Consider the following 24,466-nt stretch of genomic DNA (forward strand, 5'->3'; position numbering starts at 1 on the left):
AAACGACAGTGCTGCAGGAAGGCCTGGTTTTTGTTTTTGTGAAATTAGCCCTTGCAACCTTCTGTGTGCCGCATGTGCTGCCATTTGAAATGCTGCAACAGGCAAATTGTCTTTGGAGAATTTCTGCAGCAGAAAGGATTTAGAAGTCTGAAAATGGGCTTTTTACGTATAAACTGACGTACACAAACTTTCTCATCAATAAGGTGCTCTCCTGAAAGCAGTGCTCTGCACAGAGCTCAAAATGCCAAGGTCAAATGAAGAGTCCATCCTTAACAGAGGGGGAATCTTTTTTTTCCTCTCAGAGACAGAACCTTTCCCTCAACCCCCTCACATCTGCATATGGAAGTCTGACCTTGCTCACCCTAACACCCACAAGGCTACCTACATCTGAATGGCAGGATAACTCTACAGCTATAAAATCCAATATTCCATAAGGGAGGACTATATAATCTGCACTTTAAATAACTAAACCCACATCATTTCAGACCCATTGAACAAATCCCAGAGGTTTGCAGAGGAAAATATGAGGCTCGAAAGCTTTGTACTAAGGGCCAAAAATCTAGCCTGCCTTAGATTTTATTTTACAAGTATCCCCACCCCCCAAAAGCTGGCAGTGTAACAAAATTAAGAAGAGACTCTTTCCCCAATTTTCCCAGATGGAGGCAAGTGGCAGATCAATGTACAGCTCAAGGAGAGGAATTTAAATACAGTATGTGCTTCTCCTTTCAAAAAAGGAGAGAAGCCACTTCACATTTTGCCAGACAAAACCCTGTCCCCAGGAGGCCAGTTTCCACAATGAGATTGCAAAGGTGCTAGAAAGAGGCCAGTTGGGAGGAGATACAGGGCCATTTGGGCACAAACCCCCCACAGATCAGAGCTTTTTTTCCAAAGTGTCTCCTTTTCAACAGGGAAGCCTTTTAAAAACTACATTTGCTTTGGATCCCTACCTGAATGACAATGTGTTGGGATCCGATTTCACCTTTTGTCAAGGATCGGGTGAGAAACAGTAAAACTGCTGTCAGCATCTTAGAAAAAGCCAAGTCCTTAGCTTATATGGGGAAGGGGGTGGGGAAGAAACTTAAGATCTCTAGCCCAGCCCTTGTGATGGGGTGAAGGTGATAAATGCCTACTAATCTTACCAACACAGCCCAAAACTGCAACATCTTAAATGTCTCTATGCAAAAACACAATAGTTTGTGCTCTGAATTGAAACATTCACCACTGGTGGGGGGGGGGGGGGGGGATCCTAGTTCCTTCCTAACATTTTAGTTCCATTTCCTCTAAAAGTCACTTCACTTCTAAGAACTCTGTCAACAACCATCAGAAATAAGAAAACGCATGCGGAAAAAGTATAACGGAATCTGAACCTGAAAGATCTGCACAGAAAGGACAACTAAATGATGTATCTTAAAAGCTTGTCTATTGTTAAGCAAATGAGGAAATATCCGACTCTATTGCACTTCATGGCCGGGTGTCTGCAAATAAATACAGAATTACCTTTCAAGCAAACCACCCACTTCTCAATCTCATCTAAAAAACCAAACCAAAACAACAAAATCCCAGCGTCTTTCCACTACAGTGTTAAAGGTCTGCGGGAGTGGCTGTAGGAAAACTATCATCCAGGGTGAAGACTTGGGGTTGGAAGGAGGCGTGGTAGGGCAGAAGATTTTCGGGAGGGGGTGGGGTGGGGGAGACGTCGGTAACCTGAATCCCAAAGTGACTCAAAACACCTCCCCACGGTGGGAGGTGGAAGGGTGGTCACAGTAGAATAGAAATCAGAAACCTATTCCAAGATCACATTCCTGGAAACTTCGCTCTTTCGAAAACCACATTTATCACCATTATTGCTAGAATGCATAAGGGAATGAGGTTATTTTACGGAAGAATGTTATAGCAAAGGTTTCAGACTCTTAATGTCACCTCAACCTCTCCTAACTGACTGGGCCTTTCTGACCAAGAAGATAAAATAATGGCAGGGTAGAATCTCCAGGTGGTTGCTGTTTAGCAATTTTTACTACTGTTATCAGGAACACCTTCGGGATTCCTTATACGCCGCCGGCAATCCTTCCATAAGCCCCTTCCTCCACTGAGGAGGACCAACACGGTAAACAATCTAGAGAAATGGGAACCTTATTCACGGTTTCCCCGTTTTTCTCCCCTAAAAAGGCATACACAAAACAAAAATACAGTGGACGGTGCGCTAAAGGACAACAGCAACAGCGGAAAGCAATAAAAAAGTCCCCCACGCCGGACCAGAGTCGGGAATCTACAAGGCCAGCCCCTCCCCCAATGCACCCTGGCGGGGAAAGGGAGCGCAGAGTCCACTCCTCCCGCCCCTCTCCGCCGGGACCCAGGTGGCCCAGGAGCAGCTGGGCACGCTGTGGTGGTGCCTTCCTTTCCGGCGCCCATCCGTGCGCCTCGGTCTGGGGGACACAGGGAGGTGGTCAAGGGGGTGGGGTAGGGGAGGAAAATCGTCCGAGCCAGGCGGGGCCGTCTGCCCCGGGATGGGTACACAAAGAGCAAAGGGGAGTTTGCAGGGGTGGCGGGGTGAAAACAAGACTGCGGGGGAAACTACGTGCAAATTAGGAAAGGAGATTCGAGGGAACCGCAGATTCCTTGCTAAGATAAAGGAGCTGCGGGGGCGGGGGGGTAAAGGGGGGTAAAGGGGGGTAAAGAGGGTTCCGCGCAAGGGGCAGGAGCCTCTGCGGAGGAGAAAGGGAGAGTACCTGCGTGCATGGAAGAGTTGGTGTGTAGTCGGAGAGGGAGGGGGTCTGTGCAGAGGGCAGAGCTGTCTCGCGGAAAAGGGACTCTGTATATGCCAGAGAGGTCTGCCTGGCCAGTGAGACCTGTACTGGGGAACGGGACCGGGCTCTGCGCATAGGAGAGGGGCAGGATGCCTGGCAAGTTCGGGGGGGGGCGCAAAAGGGGCCACTTACCTGCATGGTGACGACCCCCAGTTCCTCGGCCGCCAGCCTCCGCATCTGGCTCGCCAGCACTTGCGCTTCGTCCAGGATGGAGAAGTCGGCGTCGGCCACGGCGCCCAGCAGCCAGCACGCGCCCAGGCAGAGCAGCCAGAGGGGCGGCCGCCGCGCCCCGGCCCCAGCCGGGCCGGACGAGTCCCGGCAGCGGCGGGCCAGGGCGGCCGCCCCCGCCGTCTCCTCCTCCTCCGGCTCGCGGGCCATGCTGCCTCCCCCCACTCCCCGCCGACGGGCTCAAGGCGCCGAGAAGCGGGGAGGGAGCAACGGGAGGTGAGCCCAGGGCCCGCTCGGCGCACCCCGCAAAACTTTCTTGCCCTTCTTCAGGCGCCTCTGCGCGCCGCGGCGGCGGCGGCGACTCCCAAACTTAGGGGGCGCCCGGCTACAGCGCGGGAGCGCGGGCGGCCACCATCGCCGGGCTCCGGCGGCAGGCGGGAGAGGAAGCGGCCGCCCGTTCGCTCCCAGGGACCCCGGCGCCGGCGCGGCCCCCGCGGCGCGGCGGGCGTCTCGGAGGGTGGCGGCGCTCGCACCGGGTGCGCGGGCCGCGGGGCTGACAGTCGGAGCCGGAGCTTTCGCTTCTCCCAAGTCGCGGCGAGGCGGAGGCGGCGAGGGCGGGCGGGCGGCGGCACCGGCAGAGGAGGAGCGGCGCCCGGCTGCGAGGCTGCAGCAGCCACCCTAACGAGGAGGGAGAGAGGAAGGTTTAAAAAAAAAAAAAAAAAAGAAAGAAAAAACGGAGGGGGGACTGAGTGAGAGAAAGAAAGAAAGCGGCGGGGGGAAAGGGAGGTGTCTGGTGCCACCACGCTGCACTCCGGCTCCGTGCACTTCCCGGCGCGGCCGCCGCCGCGGCTGCGGTGATTTATGGAAGGAGGGAGAGAGGCGGGGAAATTCCCCCAGTCGCCCCTCCTCTTTTCCCCTCGCTCCCGCCTCGGAGTCGGCCCCCCCAGGCGCTGGGGGCTGGAGAGCAGGCTCTCTTTTCGGGTTCTAACCCTGCCGGGATTGGGGTCACTAGGACCTTCTCGTGGCCGGCGACAGCGACCCACCCCAGCTCTCCCCGCCTCCAACGCGACGGACCCCGGGATCCCACCCTTTCTAGGTTCCACCCATCCAATGTCCCTTTAAGTTCTGGGAGGCAGGCTTTCTGCCTGGCAGAGTTTGGGGGAGGAGGGGACCGCCGTTTGTGCGTCCACTGCTTCTCTTCGGTGTTATTAATAACAATAGCACTCGTAGGATCAACAGGTTTCTTTCATTAACCAGCTACTGTGTGCCCAGCACTGTGCTCTGGGACTTGTGTACATTATTATCCTTTAATCCCACCACATCCCTATGAGGTATGTATCTTTATCCTAAATTTTTAGGTAACAGACTGAGGCCTAGGTAGAATAAATTTTCGAAGGTCACCCAGGGGACAAGAGGCAGATCCGGAATTTAAGGCCCTTGCTCTTAAATATGACACAGTTCTGTCTCTGTTTGGAAATGAACCATCTGATCCCATCAAAAGCAAAACAAAACCCACAAAACTACTGAACGGGAGTACTCTCCACACATCTGCCAAGCATGGGGAGGCAAGGTTAACCTTCCTCTTTATTCCTGGCTTAGGGTCTCTGAGAAATCACCTGCTGGAAGCACCTCGAACAAGTGGATGGCTGGGGTGGGGGAGGGGTATGGTAAGGCCGCCCTTCGTCCTTCCAAGTGTTGTGAGGTTGCTACTCTAGGTTCCTAGAGAACAGAGCTATGCCCCAGAAGGTGAAGGGCCTTGCCTAGGGGTACCTAGCAGGGGTGGTAGTAGGACTGTGACCTGTACTTAGTGCTCTCTGGACTTTATAGTAAAACCTTCTGTTGTACTTCTTTGACTACACTGTGTTAAACATGCACCTCTTATAAGCTTTCCTTGGCCCAATTCCTCCTTGTGATTATTTCTCTGTTCTGAATTTCCCGATCAGTGTTGTCTCCTATACTATATGTTTTCATTTTGTGACTTTCTGCACTCTATGTCCCCTGAGACAGGCACATCAGACTCTTGCTGCTTCATCATACCTGTGATGTTTGTTGTATGTAACTCGCACAGGCTACAATGAAGGGAAGTTTGTTGAGGGTAGAGGCCAATCCACCTCCCCATCATCCGCACGTCGCTCAGTACCAAGCCCAAACTAGGTGCTGTAAAAATGAGGCTTTAATTAACGATGGGATAAAAAAAAAAATCTACCTGTTGTCTTCCATCCCCAGAGTTGGACTGACATTTGGCAGAGAGATGATCCTATAACTTCTTTTTAATTATATATTATTTCACACGACAGTGAAACAAAACATTTTAGCCCACTTGGTAAACAGAAGAGAAAAAAACAAAAATAATGGCAGCTAGCATTATTAATGTTTTGTACTGGATTCTTCAAGATTACCGTCATCAAAGTTGTCACACATCTTTAAGCCATCCTTCTGAAACTCCTTCAAAATGGCTTTTCTTTCCTTGCCCATCCTTTGTATATTGGTATTTCCTGGGTCCTGTTTCTTGAAATTCTAATCATATGTCCCCCTCTTTTTACTCTAAGGTTCTTCTTGAGGAGTCTCATGTATACTCATGCCTTCAATTATCTCCAAGACATCAGAATTTTGCAAACTTCTAAACAAAGCTTAATCTCTTTTTTGAGCTGGATTTCCATTTTCCCAACTGTTCACTAACTTTTCTAACAGCTATACCTAACTAAAACTCATTACTGATTTCTGTCATTCTCCATCTAAATCTGCATCTGATTGCATACTTGGGTGGATGTCACCTGCTCTGTGAGTTAGGCCTCTTACTCCCTACCTCCGCTGTAGCTCCCTGCACATGTCTGCTGTCCCCCCAACCCCGCTTTCCATCTGTGTTACTGCATTATGACCACAGTCTCCTCCCCAGTCTCCGTACAGTCCTTCTTACATCCCATCATTCTGTTCTCCAGGCTGAAACCAAAGTCATCTTTCTAAAAGTCAAATCTGAACTTGTCACTGTAACCTAATCATTTCTGTTGCCCCATCACAGAGAAATAAAGTTAACGCAATAAGCATGGCTCTTTGTGCTCTGGTATGTCTTTCTATGCTTATTGAAGCCACTCTGCTCCCTTCCCCCCAACATATGCCTCACCTCTTCTAGAAAACACCTTTGCTAGCAGTCTTGAAAGACTTCCCCTTCTTTCCACCTGGCAAGCCCTTATTCAACTGAGATGTCACCTCTGTGAAGCCTTCTCTCACCCCCAACAGAATTTATTGCTCCTTCTGTCCTGCTCCAAAGCTCTCTCCTGAAATGTCCTCCCACATTTAACAAGCAGCATCGTGATTATCCATTTGAAAGTCTTGTTTTCTCCATCCTAATGTTTCTCATTAGGTCCATGGCCACCTGTAGCCTTGGGGCACTCTTAAACTGTGAATCCTGTGCTCCACCCCAGGTCTACCGATACTGAAGCAGAATTAGTGGAGGGGGCTGTGTCCTGCAGTAAGCATTTTACAGACCCCCCCCAACCCACTCCCACCCCCACCAAATGAGTCTTAGGAACTGTTTGCTGTTAGACTGCAAACAGAGCTCCCCAGGATGGTAAGTTATTCATCCTGGAGCTCTAGCATTTAGCCCAGTGTCTACACCCAAGGGATTTTTTTTTTAAGTTTATTTATTTATTTTGAGACAGCAGGGGAGATGCAGAGAGAGGGAGAGAGAGAGAATCCCAAGCAGGCTATGCATTGTCAGTGAGGAGCCCAATGCAGGGCTCGAACTCACAAACCTTAAGATCATGACCTGATCTGAAATCAAGAATCAGAAATTTAACTGACTGAGCCACCCAGGACCCCACCCCCCACAAGAGATTCTTAATACTCAGAAAGCGTCACGTGATATATTCTACGTTGCCAATGGGGAAAAGTCTCAGAGAAATAAAGTCATTTGCCTAGGGTACTACAACTTTTAAATAGTGGTACCAGTATGCAAACCTGGGTCTTTAAACACCAAATAGAAAGCTCTGAGGTACTAGTCTGGTGTCAGAGAGAATTTCACACATGTACACTTGTACGTGATAAACGGGTGAAAGGTTTTTTCCTGATAAACTACTAATCCTTAATGTCCCCAGCCCATATAAGTGAGATTGCCCCACCATTGACCCCTGCACAGCATTAGTTGACTGTCTTGGGGGGGGGGGGAGGAGGGAGTAGGGGAGGGCGACTGATTGGACCAGGGTAGGTATGTGACATGAAGATAGCCAATGTATCACATGGCAAGGCATGACAAAAAGATTAGCTGGGTCAAACAAAGTTTTACTCTCAAAAATTTTAGGAAATACTAAGATGAAAAAGCAGTTAAAACTAAAAGGACACAGGAGTCATAGAAGCCTTGAGTTCCATAATACATATTGCAGGAAATATATAGCCATATATACATACAGAACCATCTCTGTGTGTGTGTGTGTGTGTGTGTGTGTGTGTGTGTGTGTAAGCGCACAACCATATAGCATGATAGCTAACAGCATGGGTCTTGGAATCAGAAAACCTGGGTTCAGATCCCAATAATAATACTTGCTAGTTTAGCTGTGTCATATCTGTAAAGCTTAACTTCTTTAAGCCTCAGTTTCTTCATTTGTACGATACAAACAATAATACCCCAAGTTTTCGTGAAAGGACACTTACCTAGCACCTAGTACTACCTACTAGTACTACCTTAGTACTTCACCCAATAAATAGTGGGTACGATTTTGCATACTGAAGCTAGGAAGGAGCAAACATCACAAATGAGTTAATGAAGCCAACCAGAGAGAAAAGAGAGTGGAGTACATAGAACACATGCCTTGTGAGAGACATCACCAAGAGCTAGAACTTTCTGGTTCCAATTCCAGTCCACATGTTCTATTAATAAGAGACTCCTTTTTCCTCCCCTTTGTCTTCTTTTTTAAATTTTATTTATTTACTTTTGAGAGAGAGACTGAGAGAGAGTGAGCATGCCCACTCGTGCAAGCAGGGGAGGCACAGACAGAGGGGGGGAATCCCAAGAAGGGTCTGCACTGTCGCTTTCTCCCTCTCTCTGTTCCTCCCCCACTCATGTGTGCATGTGCTCTCTTGCTCTCTTAAAATAAATAAACTTAAAGGATACACTTAAAAAAAATCGGATGCTTAACGAGCTGAGTCACCCAGGCACTCCACCTCCCCTTTGTCTTGATGTAACTCTGAAGATCAAGTTCAATCATCTATATAGTGAAGACACTACTGACTGTGTGGCTATTTGAACTAAAAATGTGATGAAAAGAGTGGCCAGTGGGCCACAGCTGTCACTAGAAGACCGTAGACCACCATGAAACTTGCCTGACGGCTTTACCTTCTCCCCAGAGCCCCCCTGTACTCTTTGCTTGTCACCAAGTTGGATACCTGTTCATTACCTGTTTCCTTCCCGGAAGTTCCAGCACTTAACATGTGACCTTCCAATCACTCATTTGTAAGTCGGTATTCTTCATCTTAATGTTTCTCAAAGTGTGGTCTACAACCACCTAAAGCAGAATCATCTGTCAGGACTGTGTTGGCTTCATTCACGCCACAGAGTCTAGCATGAGTCCAGACCAAGAGTAGAAACCCAAATGATGTTGAAACAAAGAATTGGGGAAAGATTTTAAGGAAAATCCATGAATCATTAACTCTCTTCAAAGAGGGGCACAAACCATTTTGTTCTTTGCTGAAAAAGAACAGACCAAGACTCCTCATCAAACTTGCTGCTCTTCCACACTTGGGGAGGTACAAAGCCACTTCAGTGATAGACCAGCTCATGGTACTCATTGGCCAAGATTCTCACCACAGAAAAACTCCATGTCAAACTGCTTTGAGGAACTCTTGGTCACATTTCCAAAACTGTGGCATGGAGTTTCTAAGCCACCACAATTCCCCTTTGCATGCTCTAAAGTGGAAACAAAACCCAACATAGCAATAAATTCTCAACCTAATGCTGCTGGCACTCCTCCCACTCAAAACAATAATTGGCTGCAAACAGCATTGAACCTGTGAACTCAGGGGGCTCAGGAGAATAGGATAGGTAACTCCAAGCGCAGATTCTAGCACTTGCTCATTAACGTCTACAGGACTTCAGATCTCGGCAAGTGTACTTTACTGTTAAATGAATGGGAATGGCTAATGGTCTAGGCAGAATCCTGGAATACAGAGCCTCCCTGTTTTTTTTCATATTCTTCCACTAATTTTAAAAATTGTCAGATTACCCATTCCTCTTCAAAGGAGGATCTAGCTGGCAAAGTAGAGTCACAGTAATAGATTTAAGTTTCCGAAAACCTACCCTGGGTGGGGGACTATATATGGCACAACGTATTTCTTGAACTCTTAGAATGTTTATGTTTTTTCAACTTCAGCATCAAAACAGAGAAGACAAGATTATTATTATGATTTCACACACAGGGAAACTGAGACTCAGAAAGTTTAAGTTGCCCAAGGTTATAGGCTAGTAAGCAGCAGAGCTGGGATAGAAACCCAGCTTGACACCAAATTCAATTCTTTTGCCTCTCTATCATGTGCCTTTCTCTGAATGAGAAAATAAAATAAAATAAGAAAGGAAATAATACCTGGCATTCAAAGATCCCTGCCAAGGAAACATTCTTATTCCAAAGGACAACTATTTTTTCCTATTAATTTCAGCAAACATTGATTGAGCATTTGCTAGGTCCTGGCAGTTTTACTAGGGATACAAAGATGAGTAAGATTGGCTGTCCTTTCCCCAAGTTACTGGGGAAGTCAGAGAATTTTAAGACAGATAATATCACATCCAGCAAGTGACTCAGGACCTTTCCACTTGCTGTTCCCTGTGTCTTACATGCTTTTCTTCCACATATCTGCATTTCACTGTCAAGAAATGTGAAGAGGCTGAGACTTTAACCTATTTGCAGGCCAACACGTTGGCCAACCGTAATCGCAAGGATGCTGGCGGAAGACAAAAGACTTTGTTACTCACCAACAGCCAGTAGCTGGAGGGTCAGCATTTGTGCCAGTTCTCCAAGCCTCAGTTCCCTGGAGACATGGAGAGGGCCAGGTGGCACCTGCACCCTTCAGGTGGCATTGAAGAGGAGGGATCCCAAGTTTAGATAACTCAAATCTTATTTATAAGGAAATGCAAACAGAGCTGCCCTTTGCCCCAGAGGGAGATATCTCTTAATGTATTGGACAGAAGGAAAACTTTCCCTTTGCTTCAAAGAGAGACATGATCTCTACCTGACAAAGCTGTTCACTAAACAAACATCATTGAAAATACAACAGAATAATAGGGCACTTAGTATCTTGCTCACAAAGCATGCAAAAGGCAAGAAACCCATGAAGAATTGTCTCCTCAAATCACCTTTATCTAGTCTAGATTCAAATATGAAGGGAGGCCTACCCTCACCCTTCCATTTAGGACTGTAACCCCTATATCCCTCCTTCCACGAACTTCCTATACCTTACCTCTCTATTGCATTTACACCCTCTAACATCATGTATGTTTTCTTACTTTCTGTGTCTACTGTCAGCTCCATGAAGGTGATGATCTTTTTTTTTTTTTTTTTTGTCAACATATCCTCGGTATCTGAAATAATAGCTGGCACATAATAAGTACTCAAGAAACAGCTACTGAATTAATAAATGGAATATGGAATACTCTAGAGAAGGAGGTTATATATCAGGTACAATGGAAAAGGCACTTAATCTAACCTGGAAGGAATTCAGAGAAGGCTCCCTACAGGAGATGTTGCCTAAGGAGTATCACCAAGGATAGGTACAGGTTACTCAGGACAAAAGAAAGCATCCCTGGAAGAGAAATAACCATTTAAAAATGTACAAAGACCAGGGCGCCTGGGTGGCCAGTTGGTTAAGTGTACAACTTCGGCTCAGGTCATGATCTCACAGTTCATGGGTTTGAGCCCTACATCAGGCTCTGTGTTGACAGCTGAGAGCCTGGAGCCTGCTTTGGATTCTGTGTCTCCCTCTCTCTCTGCCCCTCCCCTGCTTGTGCTCTGTCTTTCTGTGTCTCTCAAAAATAAACAAATGTTAAAAAGATTTTTTAAAAAATGTAAAAAGACCAGGGGTGCCTGGGTGGCTCAGTCAGTTGAGCATCCGACTTTGGCTCAGGTCATCACCTGACAGTTTGTGAGTTTGAGCCCCACATCGGGCTCTGTGCTAAGAGCTCAGAGCCTGGAGCCTGCTTCAGATTCTGTTTCCTTCTCTTTGCCCCTCCCCCGCTCACACTCTGTCTCTCTCTCTCTCTCTCTAAAAAATAAACATTAAAAAATAAATAAAATAAAAATGTACAATACCAAAACAAAAGAAAAAAAGGAACATAGAAGTTGGGGGTTTCTTTTTTTTTTTTTTTTTTTTTTAAGTAGGCTTCATGCCCAATGAGGAGCCCAATGCTGAGCTTAAACTCAGGATCCTGATATCAAAACCTAAGCTTAGATAAGACTCAGAGGCTTAAATGACTGAGCAACCCAGGCACCCCTAGAAGTTAGGGATTTCTATAGCATAGCAGCTAGTGGGAAGGGGCAGCAGACAACGCTGTTGGCAAAGACACAGGCCTTGATCCTTGGCCAAGGATTTGGACTTTCTCCCGTGAAGAATGAGGAATCACAAAAAATTTTTAAGTAGAGGAATCACATTTTAGGAAGATTACACTGGAGTCATGTGGAGGATGGATTTAAAGCAGGGACACTTTACTCAGATTCATTGAACTAAGTAGCAACTGAAAAGTACCTAATATTTCTAATGAGGATGTTGAAATTTCTTAAGGAAAAGTGTGATCAAGGTTTTTAGTTTAAAAAACGAGAAGGGGTTGGGGCACCTGGGTGGCTCAGTCGGTTGAGCGTCCGACTTTGGCTCAGGTCATGATCTCACAGCTCGTGAGTTCGAGCCCCGCGTCGGGCTCTGTGCTGACAGCCCAGAGCCTGGAGCCTGCTTCTGCTTCTGTGTCTCCCTCTCTCTCTGCCCCTAACCCACTCACATTCTGTCTCTGTCTCTCTCAAAAATAAATAAACATTTAAAAAAAAAAAAAAACAAGAAGGGGCACCTGGGTGACTCGGTTGGTTAAGCATCCAATTCTTGGTTTTGGCTCAGGTCATGAGCTCACGGTTTGTGAGATTAAGCCCCTCAGGCATGGAGCCTGCTTGGGATTCTCGATCCCTTTCTCTGCCCCTCTCCTGCCTGTGCGCTCTCTGTCTCTCAAAATAAATAAATATTTTTTAATTTAAAAAAATTTTAAAAAGACAAAAAAATAAAGAATATCCAGAGCCTTGGAGCACCTAGGTGGCTCAGTCAGTTAAGCGTCCGACTCTTGGTTTCAGCTCAGGCCAAGATCTTGTGGTTCATGAGATTGAGCCCCACATCAGGCTCTGCACTGTCAGTGCAGATCCTGCTTAGGATTCCCTCTCCCTCTCTCTTTGCCCCTCCATCACTCATGCTCTCTTTCTCTCAAAATAAATAAATAATTGAAAAAAAAAGAATATCTAGAGCTTTAACAAGATCCCTAATGGCTTTTTATAAGCATAATAGTAATAATATAAACTCAGGCAGTCTTAGAAAACAAGTAAGAGTTGATTCTTAGCCAGTCATTTGTGTGTGCTGAAATTGGATGACTCCATGGGCATGGTGACACTTTGATTGGACATAATAATCAATTAGTTCTTTCCATCTTACCAAAAGTCTAACATTTTTCTAAAACCTATTTAAGAGTAATAGAATTATGTATAAACCAAATCAAAATAACTATAAGGCAAGCATCTTCTATATGCAAGGGACTGTGCTGCTGCTGAGTTTATACTCTGGCTAGGGAGCCAAGACTTGGAAATATACAAAGTGAAATAACAACAAGAGATTTAAACTCCAGATCAAGGCTACAGTAGAAGAAATGAATTGCACAAACAATAGGTTGCTTAGTGAAGCAATGACTATATATGGAGATGATATTAATAGCTGAAACTCTTTGTGTGCTTACAAGATTCTAAGCATGGTGCTGTGTTTTAAATGGAATTATCTCATTTAATCCCTAAAGCTATAAGACAAAATAACAAGAACTAACATTTGAGCTCTCACTAGGTTCCAGGCACTGTCGCCTTTTCAATGGTTTATTTTATTTCGTTCTTATACCCTATTTAGTAGGTATAATCATCCCTGTATTACAGATTAGGAAACTGAGGTTTACCAAGATTGAGTTTCTTGCCAAAGGTTTCACAAGTATTACATGATGTCGTCATTAATTAAATCCAGGCCATCAGTCCTCATTACAGTGCTCACCTGCTTTGTAATAACAGGTATTATTATCCAATCCATTTCACAGTGGAGGAAACTAATGCTCAGAAAAGTACAGCCATGAACACATGTCTTCATGAAAGCCAAAACATGGGAACTTAACCATAAAACATCTTGAATGATCAGAAGTGTGAGTAGCAGAGATTTCATATTTTATCAACGTCATCCAGCTGACTTGCACTTGAACGACTCTATAAGCAACCTAGCGGTAAATGGGGCAAACCAGATTCTGATTTTTAAAATCTTTATCGTTCACTCACACCAGGCACTTCAGTATCTTTCAGAGAGCAGGGATGTGATGGGTATGCTTCATACCCTTATGAGTTTTTACAGCTTGGTGGCAAACACAGATACTGAACTAGCACCTGCAAGAACAAGTAACTGCAAGCGAGGAATTTTACAAAAGGCAGACACTTTCAGATCAGTGCTCCTTTTGTACTGATGTTCTCACAAATTCTCCAGAATTTTAGGATTCCTACTGCAGTGGATGTGTGTGCTAAGCATTGTAACTTCACCCTCTAGCCCCAGGAGTCAGGAATAGGGGAAGGAAAGGAAAGTGCCTATTTGTACGTTATCCCCCCACTCAAATGCCCATAAGGGCCCTTGCTAGCACTGTACTCAAAACTTGTAATGGAAACCTCTAAGAAAAGCTTGAAGACCTCTCTTTCACCTGCCACTGGTCACTCCAGTGTCTCCTGGTCCATGTGAGTCCACTCTTGATCCCAGATTCTCACCTTCAGTGTCTCAGGGTTTGATAAGTTGTGTTGGACCCACTACTTCTGTATGCCACCTCAGTCACATTTGGATCATTCACTCTCTGGCACTAGGGCATCTTAAAGTTGGGTATCCTTGCCCTCAGCTCACAGCACTGACCAGGAAGACCTGCTTCCTGCCTGACCTTAAGGGAGAGGATCACACATGTACACCTGTGGGTGTCAAGGTTGAAATGAGAAAGTCATCCTTGAAGCCTTCTTTTAATCTAGTTAAATCATTTCCTTCCCCCAATATATGTTTATCAATGATCCCACGTGAACTTCATTCAGGATGATGTGGAAATTCTTAGCACACAAGGACTTGCATGATCAGGATCTAGACATAGCTTCCTGCTCTTACACTCCCAACGCACACCTATACACCCGCCAAAACAAGCCACTTGTATCTCTGACTATAGTTCCTCACTGTTCTCCTCTTCTCGGCCTTTGCTCTTTTGATTTCATCTGCTTGGAATATCTTTCTTCACCGGTCCAACTGGCTAAGGGATTCTTATTTTTAGAAATTCAGTTGGAATCCCCTCCCCGTAGGAAACCTTTCTTGATCATTCTGTCCTCTACCCTAGGTGGAGGGAGATGTCTCTTTCCCTTGTTCCCCACCCAGCCTGTTGTAGTGATCGCCTTTGCATCACAACTGTTAGCTCTTGAAGGTCTTTCTCAGAGGGTGGTCACTTACTTGAGGGTGAAAGCAACTTGCCTTTAGCCTTTTAATTTCTTATTTCTGAGCAGCAAATGGCATATAGTGGGGACTTACTAAACATTTATTGAATTAATGAATACTCGGATTAACCACTTTCTACTTTGCCTTCTTACTGATTTGGAGAATATGAAGTGTTTGCAGAAATATCACATGCTTATAGTGACCAGGCAGGTAACATAAATGCATTAACTGGCCACGTGGGACACATTTCCTATCTATAGGGACCTCTGGTGTAGGCGCATGACGTTTCTTGGAGATGAAGAAGAAACCTTGGCAAGTTATCTACTTTCTCCTTCTGACAATACATGAAGCTTTATCTTTTTCCATATTTCTAAATAAATAGGTTTCACAACTTTCTCTGAAAGTACTGTGTCAATAAGATTAATATTACACATCAAATTTACCTTCATCCTTCCTATTGGGTTGTCTGCCAAGTTTCTCTGCCCATCACCATGAGAGCAGAAACACTATTGCTCACGTGTGCTCTCTACCATTTAGCACATGGTGGGTGTTTAATTAGTGTTAGAAGAGTAATCATTGTGTGCAGAAGGTGAAAGAAAAAGTTCTGTATATTTAGTGAAAGAGTGTGACAATTACTTTCCTTTTGAAAATACGTTCAACCTAAATGTGATTTGTTATTTATATAATCTTGTCTTTTCTATGCCACATCAGCAACAGGAAAAAAAAAAGTTTAGGTGATAGTCAAAAAATTACTTAGCTCACATCTTCTCTATTTTGGTCATTCACTCATTCATTCATCCAACAAATAATCTAGGCCCATCATGTGCCAGGTGCTGTGCCTATTACTCCAATTCCACTTGAATCCGGAGAATTGTTTTTAGTTCACTCCAATTTTCTTCTGAGACATCCAAACGATAGCTGTTTGCCAGAATGTGGCTCTGAGTATGGAGAACAAGCTTGTTACATAACAGTGGCTTTGGAAACATAAGATCTTGACGAAGGTCTTCCCTTACCAGGTCCCGGAGCCCTTCTTGGAGGATTCTAAGTACTAAAGCCTACCTTTTTGTGGGTGACAGTCTGCTGCTGGTCAGGGAAGAGCCCAAAGTCAAGTTCCAGATAGTTCTGCTGTTCTCTACTGTTTCTCATTGCTGGCTAATATCCCATTCCTGGGCCAGGTCCCATCCGCTGCTATGAACTAGAGGTGATTTACCATGAATTTAGCACCTGCTTCAACAGCAGAATGGATGTTGGCTGGAAACAGCTCACCACCACACCAATGCCCTCCCACATACTCTGCTTAACGGCCCTGAGCTCTCTACAGGTACCACACACTCTGCCAAGCTGTTGATGCTCGTCCTTATTCAGTCTTTCCAAAAACTTAATGAGAGATACACATTATCATCCTCACTTTATAGATGAGAAACCTAATGACAAAGCAGGACTCACACACAAACTGTGAGGGTCCAGGCACTAAAACACGTCATCACTAAACTTCCAATAATCACCCTCTGAGCAAGATGGCTCTTTCAGTCAATAATAAGTCAATATGGGACACCCGGGTGGCTCAGTCGGTTAAGCGTCTGACTTTGGCTCAGGTCATGATCTTGCAGTCCGTGAGTTCGAGCCCAGCATCAGGCTCTGTGTTGACAGCTCAGAGCCTGGAGCCTGCTTCAGATTCTGTGTCTCCCTCTCTCTCTGCCCTCCATCCCCACCCCTGCTCGTGCTTTCTCTCTCTCTCTCTCTCTCTCTCTCTCAAAAATAAATAAACATTAAAAAATTTTTAAAAAACAATAAGTCAATAGTAACAGTAATAGCAGACAGTAATAATAATGATTTTGTATGTGGTAGATTCCTAGCTGTCTCTATTCAAGCTCCCTTTCTTTTATAATAATAAAATCCTTAACTTTAGCCAGTACATTTTTGTACTAGCTAATAAGAAAGCATATATTTTGGGGTGCCTGGGTGGCTTAGTTGGTTAAGCATCCGACTCTTGATCTCAGCTCTGGTCTTGATCTCAGGGTCATGAGTTCAAGCCCCATGCTGGGCTCCATGCTAGGCGTGAAGCCTACTAAGAAAGAAAGAAAGAAAGAAAGGAAGAAAGGAAGAAAGAAAGGAAGAAAGAAAGAAAGAAAGAAAGAAAGAAAGAAAGAAAGAAAGAGAGAAAGAAAGAAAAATTTTTCCAGTGCTTCTTGTGATTCTCTACAGCCATGTGACTAAGTTCTGGCCAATGAGATGAAACCAAAGTGGAGCAGGAACTTTATAAAAATGCTTTGAACTTTTTTGGCAGTATCCTACATAAGAAATACACTTTATACTTTATTATGTTATGTTTTGCTAGGTTATATGTATATAAACATATACACTCACAAATATATTTCTGAAACAAAGTTTTATGCGAGAAATACTAACTTTTACTGTGTAGTAAACATGATGATACCATTTATTCTATTTTGTCTTTAAAGTTATCCATTGTACTGATTCTATGACCCACTAGTGAGTCATGACCCACAGTTCAAAATACATTGCTCTGCCAGACAATGTGTATGGGTTCCTCTTTCTCTTTTTGTTTGTCCATTCTACCACCTTGATGCCTGAAACACAGATGCCTCCACTTTGGACCATGAGATCAAGGCCACACACAAAGGAGTATCAAGATCAAAGATGCAGAATACTGGGTCTCTGATGTTATAAAATGTCATAACAGCCCTAAATTACCTACCTGGGCTTTTACATGAGAGAGACGCAAGCTTCTATCCTATTTAAGCCACCATTATTTTGAATCTTTTGTCCCTCATGGCCAAAACGGATCCTAACTGATTGTGGTAATGAATTGAGTGTTTGCTTTCAGACTCCTCTGTGTTTCCCTGCTTTGCTTTTTATTACAAAGGGGCTGGGTTCAGACAGTGGGGCGTGCTGGTGAGAGACAGGAGGGCAGAGAGAAAACAAGCCGGTATTTCTGCTCGGGCTCTCTGCCTTAGATGTGTCTTCTCCAGCAACAGCTGTGTCTCCTCCATATTTCTGGTTCCTGTTGGGCATGGTTTCATCTTCTGTTGGGTGATCTCAGCTCTTGGTCTCTGGTAACACTATCTTCTCCCTTTATCTCTGTGGCAGCTCCCTGCTGTGGTTGATCTCTGGATTTCCTCACCTTCCCTCTTTGGCTTTCAGCTCTTTCATTCCCCATTTAACTAAGTCTCTGCACTAAATTTCCTCTATTCTAAGTACTTGAAATAGTTGCAGTTTTCCTGGCCAGCCCTTGACTCGCACACTAATATATCACACAAAATACTTCAGGTAAAATTCCCTCACCCTGTAATGTAGGTACTGTTCAGGCCCCCACCCCCTGCTGTCTCCTTACAAATGATGAAACTAAGGGGGCGCCTGGGTGGCTCAGTCAGTTGAGCGTCCGACTTCAGCTCAGGTCATGATCTCACAGCTCATGGGTTCGAGCCCTGCATCAGGCTCTGTGCTGACAGCTCGGAGCCTGGAGCCTGCTTTGGATTCTGTGTCTTCCTCTCTCTCTGCCCCTAAGCCCCTTGCATTCTGTCTCTGTCTCTCTCAAAAATAAATAAACATTAAAAAATTAAAAAAAAAATTTTAACAAATGATGAAACTAAGGCCCAGAAACATTATATGACCTGCTAAAGTCAGTCACATGGTAAATGGAGGGGTGTCGAAGTCCAAAGCCACTACCTACATGTCCAACACTTGATGAACTTGATATTCTTTTGGATTTTTCTGACTTGCAAGAAGTAATCACATTTTATCATGTTAGTTTTCAAAGGTCTAGACACAAACCTATTTGTATGACATCACTCCATGTTACCCAAGTAGGTGGTCTCCATTCTCCAAGCACCTCCCCAAAGCAGGCCAATGTCCTTTAACTTCTGTCTTAGAAAAAGGTTCCAGCCTTCCTCAAAGTTGTTTCCCAACCTGGGTTAGGGGAGGGCTCTCTGTCCCTTCACATCAAAGTCTTAATTATTATTCAGGAGTTGCATTTACTCATTCATAAAATGTTTATTGAGTGCTTAGTATGTGCCTAAGGGCTAGGGTCTGGGGCAGAGCAAACATGAATGAGACTCTGAATGGGACTCAGTTCCTGACTTAAAGAACTCATTGTCTCGGAGGAGAGACAGGTATGTAACATAATGAAAGCAGACATATAAGAAAGTTTTTAGTGAAATCCAGCACAATAGCAGCATAGTGGACATGTGGATCTCGAGCTGGTTCTTAAGGAATAAGTAGGAGTTTGAGAGGTGAAGGGGATTGAAGAAGCATTTCAAGCTGAAGGAACCAACGCAGGCAGAGGTTCAAGGGCATGAACGTTTCATATGCGTCAAATTTGTGTATGTAGCTTATACTTCAATATGAACCTTGGTATTTTATATTTACCCAAATGTATGTATGTATATATATGTTTGTGTATGTGTGTGTAATTTATATTTATATTTCTATATGTCCTTTGTACACACACTATATACCTATATTTTATATACATTAAATATGCTACGTGCTTGCATATAAATATACAGACATGTATATAATATATATATTCATATACTGTACTATATATGTAAATATAGACCTATATATCTGTTTTTTTTTCTTTTCCTTTCTGCCACTGTATTAACCTAACACTGTATAAAAGAGTAGAGACAAACAGAAGAATTAATGTATTACTAAAATAAGGAAACCTTATTGCCTGGATTATATCTGTAACTGTATTCACCATGCTAACAAATACCCAAGGAAAAATGATTGAAATATAAGCCACAGACACAGAGCTTTGTACAAGGACATTCCTTCATAGGGAAAAGCTTAAATAGATCTTGTAGGCTCAAGTTCCTTTCTGGAATACTAGTAAAGAACGTGTCCTATACTTGTTATGTTTCAAGTGAAAGTAAGATGTGAGTAATAAGGGATATTTTTTTTTTAATTTTTTTTTTAATGTTTATTTATTTTTGAGACAGAGAGAGACAGAGCATGAACAGGGGAGGGGCAGAGAGAGAGGGAGACACAGAATCTGAAACAGGCTCCAGGCTCTGAGCTGTCAGCACAGAGCCCGACGCGGGGCTTGAACTCACGGACCGCAAGATCGTGACCTGAGCCGAAGTCGGCCGCTTAACCGACTGAGCCACCCAGGCGCCCCAATAAGGGATATTTTTGACTGGGCTAGAGTTAGTTCACATTTATCAGTTTGCAAAATGACAGTCTGTCCAAAACTCTTCTTTGCTCAGGGCAGTATGCCTCAGGGAGAAAAAAAGAAAAAAAAAGGAATTAACTTAATACAGTGCTGCCCAGAATTCTCTAAGAACCTTTTGCTAACCTACTGAATTCCCACCTAACACTTACCTGGCCCTCCTTTATGACAATGTTTAGGGAGGGGGCTTCCCACGCTGCCCTCCCATCAGCCAAGCAGACCTCTGGAGAGACTATGGCCTCTGCAATGCTGGGGTAGATTTGGCATTACGTTATTTTTTACATATTGTCTTACCTTTCCAATGAGCTTGTAAGTTCCCTGAAGACAAGCAACCTCTCATAAACTCAGCTCTTTAGGAATAATTATATTGCTATTTAAAGAAATATCTCCCAATGGGTTTCCCCTCTTGGTTTTTCAGTTTTCCTTTGCCATTTTGGTTTCAGAAAACGGTACATATAATCACGTTGGGGAGGAGGAGAAAATGATGTATGTGAAGGCCCTTTTAGAGAGGAGGAAGAGAAAAATAGTCCTTTTGACACCAAGAGGAGAGTAGATAACAGTAAGGATGGGAAATGAGATACGTGTGGCTGCCATCTCTGTCCTAAAACCCCAGTGCGGGAGGGTGGAGAAGTAACTAGAGAATAAACAGATAGCTTTGACCCAAGTAGCCCTGCATTGATCTGAGTACCAGCAAGCCGCACGGGAGAGATAACATTGCAAGGTGGAAGAAGACAGATCTCCCTAGTTTCATAAGGAGCCCATGTCGCAAAGGAGAGAATTCCTAGATTTGCTGTATATACAGAGAAGGCTGTAGAAGACAGTAGGGGCATGAGCCATGTCTACCAGCTCCCTAAAAGAGGTTGCAGGATGCACCTGCCACTAGGAATCAGAAGGCCCATGGTTCTGCCTGTGTAGAATTCTTAATGCCTAGAAGTTGGGGAGGAAGGTCCCAAGAAGTGAAAATGGGCCACCTGATAGAGCTGGCAGCAAGATGGCACCAGCACCAGAGACATGACCATATGAGGAAAATAGCAGCTGGGGATACCATAGATGTTTCTTTTTTTTTTTTTTTTAATTTTTTTAATGTTTATTTCTGAGACAGAGAGAGACAGAGCATGAGTGGGGGAGGAGCAGAGAGAGAGGGAGACACAGAATCGGAAGCAGGCTCCAGGCTCTGAGCTGTCAGCACAGAGCCCGACACGGGGCTTGAACTCATGGACGGCAAGATCATGACCTGAGCAGAAGTCGGTCGCTCAACTGACTAAGCCATCCAGGAGCCCCGCATAGATGTCTCTTTAGCTGAAAACTATAGCAGTAGGTGCCAGCCAGGTGACGGGGATGACAGCAGAGCAATCACACTGTATCAGAGGATGACAAAGACCCAGAGGACAGGATAGGTACAAGAGCCCCCATCACCAGAACAGGCAAGTCCTCCAACTAGACTAAGCTTGGGCAAAGGGGGAATGGGGAACACCTCTGACAGGTGAGCAGTTACCCTGAAGAGCAGGTTTAAACCGAAGAAACACACTGAACTGAAAGGTATGTTGTGATTGATACATTTAAGCATGTTTTTCCTTTTACCTAATGGGATAAAGTCTACTGAGGAATTTCATTTTATTTTACTCTTAATTTTTTTAATGTTTATTTATTTTTGAGAGAGAGAGAGAGAGAGAGAGCGCGCACAATCAGGGGACAGGGACAGACAATCCAAAGCTGGCTGTGAGCTGACAGCAGAGACCCCGATGCGGGGCTCAAACTCATGAACTGTGAGATCATGACCTAAGCAGAAGCTGGATGCTCAACCGACTGAATCACCTAGGTGCCCTAACTGAGAAATTTTAAAATCATCAGAAACAATCAAAAAGTTATAGGTTTCTTGCATATTCTGTGTTTTGTGTTATGAAATATTTGAATTGGCTACATTTACTAGTGAGGATTGGCTCAGAGGACCTTATACACAATATGCATGCAATAATATGCTAGTAATTAACTTGAGTGGATAATTAGGAATCCATAATTCACTTTGCCTAAGTAATTGTTAGATGTATTATCAAATTTACTATCCATAGCAAATGGAAGTTTCTGTAGCTTCTTAAAAAATTTTTTTAGGGGCGCCTGGGTGGCTCAGTCGTTTAAGCGACCGACTTCAGCTCCAGTCATGATTTCACGGTCCGTGAGTTCGAGCCCCGCGTGGGGCTCTGTGCTGACAGTTCAGAGCCTGGAGCCTGTTTCAGATTCTGTGTCTCCCTCTCTCTGCCCCTCCCCCGTTTGTGCTCTGTCTCTCTCTGTCTCAAAAATAAATAAACGATAAAAAATTAAAAAAAAAATTTTTTTTAATGTTTATTTTTTGAGAGACAGAGAGAGACAAAGAGACAGAGTGTGAACGGGGGAGGCGTAAAGAGAGAGGGAGACACAGAATCCGAAGCAGGCTCCAGGCTCTGAGCTGTCAGCACAGAGCCCAATGCGGGGCTTGAACTCACGGACTGTGAGATCATGACCTGAGCTGATGTCACGTGCTTGACCAACTGAGCCACCCAGGTGCCCCAGTGTAGCTTCTTTTATTTTTATGTTTATTTATTTTTGAGAGAGAGAGAGAGAGAGAGCGCACAAGTGAGGGAGGTGAAACGAGAGAGGGGGACAGAGGATCCAAAGCAGCAACAGCACTGACAGCAGAGAGCCTGATACAGGGCTTGAACTCGTGAACAGTAAGATCATGACCTGAGTCAAGTTGGACACTCAACCGACTGAGCCACTCAGGCGCCCCCCTATAACTTCTTAATTAACCACATTTTAATGTCTGAAGATAATGAATTATTGCTTATGTCTGTACTCGAGCCTACAAATGTGCAAATTCTGCATTTTCTTATCCGTTTCAAAGATCTGCTTTACTTATGTTCACTGCACTTGTCAAAACTACCAGCCACTTCCTAATAAGGTACACAGATTTGGGCCAGAAGGGGAAAAAACAATTTGTTTTTGCAACCTTAATGTATCCTTAAGGTATGACTCTGTCATGATCTGGCTGTCATCAACAGAGCATCTTCATCTACTGACCATTTACTTATCCACACCAACAAGCCTGAAGTATTCAGGTTAAGTACCTTTTACCATAATGGTCAGTTGTGACAAAATTATCGTATGTAAGCCACTTTACAGTTCACGAAACTCTTCTAACATTTCGTCTCTTCCAATTTTAACAACTCCAAATCTCGCTATAACCCATTCTAATCAAGTAGCTACTGTCCCACTGATAATGCTCTTGTCAAGGTGGTCAGTGACCTCCATCTTACAAAGTCTGGTGGTGAGTGTTCAGTCCTTATCTTACTGACCTCTTGACACTACTCAAAACACTGTCTGAAAGCATTTTCTTCACTTTGTTTTGGGTCATCTATTGCTTTGGATCATCTGTATCTTCCTGACATAGTGGCTTTTCCTATCACTTTCCTTTACTTTTTGAAAAGAAAAGTTGAAAGGCTCCACATTTCAGTCCTTGGCTTCTCTATATTTTCACTTTTCTAGAGGAGCTTACTCAGTGCTATGTCTTTCGATACTGTGCTGACAAGTCCTATATTCGTTTCTCCACTTCTAGCCTCTTCAGTCTTGAATATCCAAGTCTACTTGGCATTTCTGCTTGGATATTCAAAAGGCATCACAAACTTCTTATGTTCACCTTAGCCAGCCCTCCCAAATGTGTGTATTTCAGTTTCCTTCCGTCTCCCTAGTTTTTGGCTTAATGACTATCTTAACTCTACTTCTTTTATGTGCCCTGATTTTGGCTTAATCACAGATTCTGACTCTGACCTTGAAATGACCTATGATCTTGTCCCTGCTTCAACCTGCTCTAGACCTTGCATTGCCCATTGGCTCCCAGGTTCTGCCTCTTATTTGTTCCTCTGTCATGACAAGTAGCTTCAATTTTCCACAACCATACCAGCTCTTTGCCCTATGTTCAAGGCTCTGGTTGTCAGTAATTCTGGTGTTACTCTCTACCTGACAGCTTACTTTTAATGAAAACCTAATGCCTTTTAATAACCAGTAAATCCTGGTTCCCTTATATGTTTTCCTTTAACAAGAACAAGGGCTGTTGTCGTGGCCTATAGAGTGCACATCATCAGAGCATCATCAGAGAACGTTTATCAAGTACCCATTTGCATGTTACCTTGTTCCTTTCCTTTAGGTGATTATAATCAGGATTGGCTGAGACGTTCATCTCCATTACCATTTCCAGTTGGTTGATATTAGCTGCCTGGGGTGTGTTTGGGAAGGATTTTGAAGTCAGTAAACTCAACAGAAAAGAATGCTATGATCAAATGGTAATGCTTACCATCTACACTGTGTGAAGTAAATTTATTTTATGTATTTGCCATCTGTGTATAATCTAAGATATTCTTCTCTTTCTCAAACTCTATTGGAAACAATTCATTAATATAATTAATAATTCATTAATAATTATCAACCATACTAACACTACTGTTGATTAATAATAGTTCACTGATAACGGATTCATACAGTCGTAGCAATAGCACTGCTAACAAAAAATATTTCTAGGGGCGCCTGGGTGGCTCAGTTGGTTAAGCATTCAACTTTTGGT

At 44.1% G+C, this 24,466-nt stretch overlaps 1 protein-coding gene across 1 annotated transcript in view; it reads right to left on the bottom strand.

Moving 5' to 3' along the window:
• Positions 1-3,296, bottom strand: part of CACHD1 (cache domain containing 1) — a 211,297-nt gene extending 208,001 nt beyond the window's left edge. Inside the window, exon 1 of the mRNA XM_058717124.1 lies at positions 2,937-3,296. Coding sequence (XP_058573107.1) covers positions 2,937-3,182 — 246 coding nt within the window. The 5' untranslated portion in view covers positions 3,183-3,296. The remainder of the gene's footprint in view (positions 1-2,936) is intronic.
• Between the last annotated feature and the right edge of the window lie 21,170 nt (positions 3,297-24,466).

This window comes from Neofelis nebulosa, chromosome 2 (genome assembly GCF_028018385.1).
Source record: "Neofelis nebulosa isolate mNeoNeb1 chromosome 2, mNeoNeb1.pri, whole genome shotgun sequence".
NCBI classification, from domain to species: Eukaryota; Metazoa; Chordata; class Mammalia; order Carnivora; family Felidae; genus Neofelis; species Neofelis nebulosa.